Raw genomic sequence first — 8565 nt, 5'->3', positions numbered from 1 at the left:
GGGTAGGGTTTGGACTCTACCCTAACCCTACCCGCAGGTTAAAAATCTCTCAACCCTAACCCTACCCGCACCCTAAAATTCTAAACCCTCATATCCTACCCTACCCGCAGAAATATTAGTTTTTTCAAAACAAATATAAAATTCAATCATTCCAAATTTCACACATATTAATAAGATAAAAATAAACTAACGCTCTAAATTACTAAATTAACTAACTAGTTTAGTGGTTGCGCATTTATTGCAAGTCATTACATGAGGGAGGTTATAGGTTTAACTCCACCTCCTTCACTATTTACCTAATTTTTATAAAATATGTTATATATGGAGTGCGAGTAGAATAGGATAAGATACACCCTAAACCCGTACCCTACCCGCAAGAATACCCGAACTGAGCTCTACCCTACCCGAATGGGTTGGGTCAAGTTGGATACCTACAGATAAGGTATGAATTGCCAACCCTAGATATATTAGGAATTAAAATTTTAAAATTTATTGATTAAATTAGTAATACCAACATATTTATTAATTGGTAATTTTATTGACTGTAAATATTTATTGGTATAAAATAGATATGATGTACATTTTGATATATTAAGATTATAAAATTTTAAAATTATGTACATTTTGATTTTTTTTAATAGTAAATTTTAATGTTTGAATTTGTTTATGAATTTTAATAATAAACTATAATTAAATTATTATATAAAATTATAAAATTTTAAATTTTATTAATATATAAATGATTGAATTTAAATAATTAAAATTATATACTACTAATTTTTAACAATTTTAATTTAAATTTAATTAAACCAATTTAATCACGGTTTCACAATTGAACCATTAAACTATTAAACAAGTCACTCGATCAGTTCGGTTTCCAAAACCTCGCCAAAATGTGCCAAACGACAAAATACTACATATTTTAAAATAATTTAACAATATAGTATATATAATATCAGGTTACATAATAAACACAAGGAAAGGGAGTAAATCTAGCCTAACTCGAGGACAATTCAACCTAACTAATGAAAACGGATCACAAAATACAATCTACTAAAGCCTAAGATCAGCAAAGCCAGCAGTAAAATAAACCACATGCATGTGATTTCTGCACAAAATTAAGATTATTTTCTGAGGTATAATCATGCATTATCTTCATCTTCATCATCTCCATTTTCATTTTCCTCGTCAGACATGTTATTGATTACATCTGTAATTATATCTTTTACCTCAGCTTTTCTATGCATTAAATCCAATCCAAAATGAGTACCTGTCAACATTTCGCAACAAATTAACTTTCAAGAAATAACTTCAGTTAATTTCCGGAAGAGAATCAGCAAGTATAAAATGGTCATACCAAGTTTCTTGAGGATATCAGATAAAGTTGCCTGCATCAATGTTCGTAGAATTATTTTAAAATAATAACAAAAATAAAAAATAAAAGCATATGAAATTTAAACAAACCAATGAAAACAAAATAACATTACTGACAGTGTTGAAATCAACTTCCTTCAACATATTAACAACCACTGCATGCATATCCTCCTTAGTAGGTTCTGCATTTGCTTTCTTACTGATGTTGCCTTGTCCTGCCATTACTGGCTTGGAATTGGTAAGTACAAATAACAGTTGAAAACATGCATATTTAATAGCAAATTCGATCCTCTAGAATTAAAAAATTCTCATGACTCAAATAACTTATCCAACTATAGGGAGTATATAAGCAGCAGGTAAATTTCAAAGAGACTGACAAAACTTATAAAGAACAAAATTGATTTAACTTTTGAGCAACCAACAGACTATGACCACTGCCACTAATGCATGTGCAAGGAACATAGTACCTTGATCCTTAGACACTGACTTTGAAGATTTGCCTGTTTCATTTTCGTTTGCAATCTTTTGCTTACTCTCCCTGCTTTCACCATCAGTTTTCTGTCTCTTGGACGCAGAAGTTGATTTTTTTGGCATTTTGTCATTGCTCTTGGCAACCTTTTCAGGAGAGGTTTTCTTGGCTGGTGTAGAGTGATCCTCGTTCACAGTTTTCTCTGAAGTATTTTTATTTTCCTCTTCATCAGATTGACTTTCCTGAACCTCACAGTCACTTTCACTTTTTGGGACTGAAACATTTTCACCATCATCCTCATCTTCCTGAGAACTGTTTGTTGCATCTGAAGGTTCGGTTGTATCATTTTCCTCACTGTCAGAAGACTGCTTTCGCTTTTTCCCATTTTTTGAACTTTGCTTTTGCTTCTAAAAGAGAAACATTTTTCTATTTAAAACAGGATGAGAAAGAACAGTAGAAAAATAAAATTATCAAATCAAAACTTACAGAAAGACAAAGTTCAATACAGCATAAAAAGAACAGAAAATTTCAAAGGACAATAACTCAAACAATTACCATAAATCACATCAAATGCAACATGAAGAGTTAGACATTTATTGCTAGGGTTTTAATGAAAGAGAATACCAATCAAAGGCTAGTGCATAACAGATGTGAAGCAAGGTAGCATAGCATAAGAACACACCTTCGAAGGGTTTTCAGCAGCACCACCAGAAGATTTTCTTGGAGTTTTCTTTTTTGCACGCTTTTTACCTTTCTGTAATGAAGGAGGTATTAAAAAAAACAAGAAAAGGAAAACAAACTAAAACAAATTAATCATATAATGGATCAGGATAAAGTGACACCAATAAAAGGCACACATGATTAATAAGAAGGAAACTTTAATGATATGAGTTATGAAAGTACTAATAAGATTAATTTTATACCACAACTTCCACCAGTCACAACCAATAATAAATCCATGCAAAATAATGCCAGAAAGTTAAAACCTTTTCTTTATCAGCAAGCAAGACATCGGTTGTAGCATGAGGGGATTCCAAAAACTCCAACAGCTTTGCAGACAGTTCCTCCTGGAATAGAGTTCCATGATCCCATCAAAAATTTTTTTTTCATCTTCTTTTGTTATAAATAGAAGACAGCCCTCAAAATTGGTAAATTATACAAAACTATTAGATTAACTTTTACCTTCTTCAAAGAGGACTTGTTTATTTGAAGATTGAGCACATCACAGAAGTCAATCAATTTTTCTTTCACACATTTGTCAAGCCTCTCTTTTACCTTGGCCCTCTGTTTTTCCTGCCAGTAAATAAAACCATTGTATGTTTAATACATATAACTGATATAAGTTTGTCATTACACACAGCCTCCATTTCTAAAATGTTGAGGAAAAACATGTATAACAACATGCACAGAAGATTAAATAAGATCATCTGCATAATTAGGGATATAAAAGAGGCAATATGCCAATAGCTCAGTATATAGTGCAATTGTACCTCATTTTCTGCCCACACATAGCCAGAAAACATGCCTATGTTTCTCTTTAAAGTGTGTGCCTACATCAGAAAGCATGTCAATCACAAAGCAAAGAAAATCTAGAATGGGATTTATAAGAATTGCCAACATGAGTGGAAGAAAAGAGTTGATGAGTCACCTTTGCTTTCTTCCCAAACAGTATACTATGAAGGCTACGCAAGTTATCATCGACTTTTCTTTTTGATAGCTTGAAAGCCACTGAAAATTATTAGGATCTTGATTGATAACACTTCTTTAGGAAATCATGTTACTAAAAACAAGCAATCAACTTAGAAATCTGCAAACAAAATCTTTAGTTCAAGGCCATCATGCTTTTACCACTTCAGGGTTCAATCCGCATTCCCTTCACTTCATGGTTAAAAAATATTAACAAAAAAATCCACACGAATTTTGATATGATGCTGAAATAACAAGCAGAGAATGAAATAGAGGTACCGTTTGGGATGTCCTTAAGCTGAGTGCCATTGCCCTAAAATCCAAATAACATATAATTAATCAAACAATTTCAGTAATCCAAAAATTCCAGAGTTGTTCGAGAATCATAAAACTACGAGACTACCTGGTCGATTGAGATAGTTTTAGTAGCAGCATAACCAGGGAACTTGTGTGGAGAGGACACAGTGTACCTTTCCACTGATTTCCTTTCTCTGGTAGGTCTACCCCCACTTGCACTCTTTACTGGTGTAACAACATCATTTTCTTTCTTCTCACCCTCTTCATCTTCATCTTCATCTTCTTCTGCATCTTCTTCACGATCCACATTCTCTTCTAATTGGCCACAGTTTTTCTGCTCGGGAAGGTCATCAGAAATTTCCTTGTCGTGTTGCTGTTCTTCATCTTGAATTTCGTGTTGGTCAGCTTCTGCTTTGGTCGGAGCATCTCCATTGGGAGCCAGTGGTTGAGGTTTGGGAGCATCTAGGGTTTCGGTAGCCATGTTTGAGAACAGATAGAAGGAGAGATAAGAGAGAATGTAAATTGTAAAGTGCCTAGAGCCCAAGAGTTATAAAACCTAAATTGAAGCGACTGGGATTTGGAAATTAAATTTTGGAGGGCGATGAAAAAACAAGAGGGCGCGATCTTTCAAATATTTTGAGTTTTTTTACGCGGTTTTCTCAGATTCCCGCCTACGCAAAATTTCTTCTCCCTCCAATAACACTTGTTTGACTTCGAATTTAACAATGGACTGAATGGAGGAACACATTTACCGATTTGCCACTGCAGTTAAAAAATGACAATACGTCGCCTTGTTCTCGACGTCGACGACGAAGTTGAACAACTTCAAACTCCGCAACCCTCCGTCACATCCACGCCCCAACCTTCAAACTCCTCTAACTTTCCATCTGTGCCTCTTCTAATCTCCGACGACGACGATGATGATACCGCCTTCGTCGACGTTCCCGATTACCTCTCGCCGCCGCCTCCTCCGCAACCTAGGGCTTCAAGCTGCCCCGTGGGCGACTCTCTTCGTCGGCTGGGACTGGGGCTGAAGAGAGAGTGGGTGGATGCATGCCTTGGCGAACTTGAGGGCTCCGTGAGGGGCTTTGCGGGGTTCGATGTTACTGCGAAGGCCAAGCTCTGTTTCGAGCAATTTCTCTTTGCCGATATGAACTCGTGTGGGAGCGGCGTGCTGCCTCCCAATGTGCATTCCATGCATCTCGTTAATCTCTCCGGCCCTTTTGTGTTGCAGGTGCCTCTTCAGTTATTTGTTTCATTGCTTTAATCGTCTATGTATTTGTGTTACTGTTTGAATTTAGTATGACAAAGTGGATTACAATATTATAGTTTTGACGAACTATACTTGTTGCTGTAGTTGTAGCTTGATGTTTGCCTAAATGCTTAAATGACCGAGTTACTCAGGTTTTGTTACTCTAACGGGAATTTTATTATTCAACTTGGTTTGACAAGTATTGAGTCTTGCATCTTCGGTATATATTATCATGTCCAATTCTTGAATTGATAAACCATGTGTCAAGTGTTTTTGCTCTGATTGAGAACTCATGTGCCTATCTATTTTTACCATCGCATTGCATTGGCAGGTTGATGAAATCCTTAATATGAGTTGTCCTCTTCGAGGGAGATATCAACAAGCCCCACCCGGATTAAAGAGGTGCCTGAAGTTATCGATGACGGATGGCGTTCAGAGAGTTTTTGCGATGGAGTATAGGCCCATTCTATCTCTTGATGTTTGTGCATCTTCTGGTTTAAAGGTTTTTCTTTCTGATACCACTCTTTTCCTGAATAGATACAAATTACTATTGACTTGCTAAGATTATGGTGGATGTATTTCTAAATAGTATTTATATTGCAAAAGACATATGTTAATCTTAATCTTTGATTTGTGCCAAACCGAAATAATAATGCTCATAGTCATAGTGCCTATGTGCTTCTATTTTGGCCTGGAGACATAAGTTATTTCCTACATTGATTATTAACCTCGTATGCTCATAGTTTAGACTTTTGTTTAATTTAATGCTTCTCGTATGTGCTATTGACTCGATCAAATAAGCATTGATCCTTTCTTCTTTTCAAGTGATTTTGTTATGGCACACGTAAATTCTTTGCTTCTTTAGTTGCTTGTAAAGATGAATTTGAGGGTTCTATTTAATACTTGTAGGTTGCTATCTCTAATGTACATGTGCGACGTGGGCTTTTGATGCTTGTCCCCGAGACAATTGAAATTTTGGGGGGACTAGTTGAGCAGCTGGATGCAGCTCGAAAGCGGCTAGTTGATGAATTGAACAAGCCACCCAGGGGGAAAAGGTACAAACTATTGCAGCTGGATTATTTGGACTACTATGTGAAATGGAATGTTGTATCTCTTGGCATGGAAGTATAGGATACATTGGAAAATGGTGCAAACTTTCTTAATTCCTGCAGTCTTCTACTATTGCTGCTGTTGTAATTATTCATTTTATATTTAGGGAAACCTTGATAAGTTAGTCTTTCTTATCCTCGTGCAGAACTAAAAATGGAGTCCTTCCTCCTTTAGCAACTAGAGCAACTCTTGCAGCATGGCCAGCGAGTACAGTTGATGATACTGGGCGCAGCAGCTCTGTGTTTCAAAGGACTGATTCTGTCCAGATTAACAACGAAGGTACTACATCCTCATTTTATAACTGAAAGTACATCTGCTTTTTTGTGCCTGGGCGAGCATACCTCTACAATGAAGCCTGTTTTTATCCTAGTTTTCTTGATCATATTTATTTTCCATGTATGCATTTAAGTACAGGTGCTGGCCTGACCATGTCTGGCACTGGGAACTGTGTAACTACAGAAGATACCAATCTCATGGGTGCACGAAATGCTGCTTCCAATTCAATACCCAGCACGGTTGCAAACGCTGACGCCATGAATGTGGATATACATGCTGATACCAACCCTGCAAGTTTTGCGAATTCCACAGCCACTCAATTCTCTTCAGCGGTTGCACGGGCTCAGGAGATGCATATAGATACTGCAGCTATAGCAAGGGAAAATTCGGTCGGCAACCAATCTTCTCATTTGTCTACAAATGATGCAACGGCACATAAAGATACTGTTCATATAACAAGAACAAGTTATGTGCCCCCAAAGAGCTCTCCTATTGTGCAAAATGTCGAGACAGACAAGGATAGAGTTATTGAAGATACAGAAAATGAGCATCCTAGAGGATCTTCCTCCACTGTTCTTAACAATCATGATGTCCATATGGTTGATGACGATTACCACACCATTGAAGTTACAGATAATGATCTTTGGAGAGGATCTTCCACCACTTCTGTAAACAATAACAATGTCCATATGGTTGATGACAGTGACCACCCACGTATGCTGTCTGCAGACCAAGAAGTTCCTTTCACATACTTAGCTAGTTTGTCTGCCAAGTGGGTTACAATGAAGGAGAAAGTTCCTTCAGTTCATGGTAAAATTAAGGTAAAAGTTAAAATCTATCCACTATTTTTCTTTGAACAATGATTTCTATCCTTGTTTGTGCATATGCTGGTGTCGAAGTTTCTGTTTTGTCGACCCATTAACTATCGTACGGATGGATTTGACTTTTTTGCAATCTTATGTTTTTTTTTTCTCAATATAACGACTCCCCCCCCCCCTCCCTGTTTTTTTTTTTTTCTTTTTTCTTCCTCTTTTGCAGTGCTTTTTAACTGGTGTAAAGCGATTCCAATATAAGGGAAGGACAACATACGAGCTGCAGGCATATGTAGATGATGGTAGCCTCATTACCGAAGTTCTTATTGATCATCATGTGAGTTTTCTCTAGAAAATAAGCTTTTATTATGAGGGTTACCCGTTATTGTACTCATTTTTTTTTCTTTTTTCTTTTGAGATAAACAAATAGGTTGTACAGAATGGAATTGGCTATTCTCCGGAGGAAGTCACTGCAGCACTTTCTTCTTCTGACAACAAAATAGTGCAGAGCATAAAGAACGTAATGCATAAGTTCCAAGCATTTTTAATAAACTTCGAGGTGATACAAATGTCTCTTAGCGTTGAAAATCTGAGACCCGCAAGTTATGCTGAAATTAAAATATGCTTCCTTATTCTGTTAATGCGAATCTTGTTGCTTTTTTGTCTGTAGGGTATAATGCATGTGGAACTAAATAGAAAATCATCGCTTCCAGTTGCCGTAGAGATGAGTCAAGGCTGTCCTCAGTCTGATGCGTGGTTACTTCTGAGACGGCTCAAGTCCCTTTACCCTCCACAAACCCAAACACATTGTCCTTCGAATCCAATTGAATTGTCACCATAGTTATCTGAATGGGTAGAATGTCATAAGTTGGGCTCTGATTATTGTCAAGTTACGTATGGCAAACTGCTTGCATAATTGAGATGGACTTGGATTTGTGGGACAATTGAATCATTTTTTCATAAATTTATGGCTATGCTCCTTCGCTTGTGTATTCTACCGAGCTCGAAATTATGATTGGAGTTATGAATTATGAGCAAGCATTTGGTGATGTAAAGTAAGACTTATAGCACATGGATGTATGGATGTAATTAAGGCAATGGGCAGGACATATGTATACAGAATGGTCGTTCTTTTCAGAACTAGTAAGAGCCTTCTCTTTTCTCTGCATTAGATTTTGGGTTCTAAGTTCTAAAACATTGCGAGCAGATATTCCGGAGGAAGATTTCAAGTTTAGAAGATTTGGAACATATATAAAGACAAATTCGTACTTAAAAGTCGCCAGGAACGG

General features: G+C 36.6%; 2 protein-coding genes across 4 annotated transcripts; one reads left to right on the top strand and one right to left on the bottom strand.

Annotated features, from left to right (window-relative positions):
• Window positions 1-920: 920 nt before the first annotated feature.
• LOC107630835 (DEK domain-containing chromatin-associated protein 1) lies at window positions 921-4508 on the bottom strand. Of its 3 annotated transcripts, none has more exons than XM_016334088.3 (11): window positions 3933-4508; window positions 3809-3842; window positions 3492-3571; window positions 3334-3393; window positions 3026-3136; window positions 2830-2910; window positions 2526-2597; window positions 1842-2250; window positions 1492-1598; window positions 1358-1388; window positions 921-1270 (listed from the first exon to the last, which is right to left on the bottom strand). In XM_016334088.3, the coding sequence occupies exons 1-11, from the start codon at window positions 4305-4307 to the stop codon at window positions 1143-1145; spliced, it is 1488 nt and encodes a 495-aa protein (XP_016189574.1). In that variant the 5' UTR covers window positions 4308-4508; the 3' UTR covers window positions 921-1142. The 3 variants fall into 3 exon arrangements, with proteins under 3 accessions (XP_016189574.1, XP_016189575.1, XP_088364108.1); XM_016334089.3 differs by having other exon boundaries at window positions 1492-1589; XM_088507982.1 differs by lacking the exon at window positions 1358-1388 and having other exon boundaries at window positions 921-1295; window positions 1488-1598.
• Window positions 4413-8416, top strand: RMI1 (recQ-mediated instability protein (DUF1767)). Its single transcript, XM_088507981.1, has 8 exons — window positions 4413-5060; window positions 5410-5580; window positions 5988-6133; window positions 6334-6467; window positions 6603-7285; window positions 7503-7613; window positions 7707-7835; window positions 7947-8416. Exons 1-8 carry the CDS (start codon window positions 4602-4604, stop codon window positions 8115-8117), a joined length of 2004 nt encoding a protein of 667 aa, XP_088364107.1. The 5' UTR covers window positions 4413-4601; the 3' UTR covers window positions 8118-8416.
• The last annotated feature ends 149 nt before the right edge of the window (window positions 8417-8565 follow it).

The sequence above is a fragment of the Arachis ipaensis genome, chromosome B3 (assembly GCF_059453495.1).
Source record: "Arachis ipaensis isolate K30076 ecotype BB chromosome B3, ASM5945349v1, whole genome shotgun sequence".
Classification (NCBI taxonomy): Eukaryota; Viridiplantae; Streptophyta; class Magnoliopsida; order Fabales; family Fabaceae; genus Arachis; species Arachis ipaensis.
Note: the sequence above shows the minus strand (reverse complement) of the source record. Positions and strands in the feature narration are given on the sequence as shown.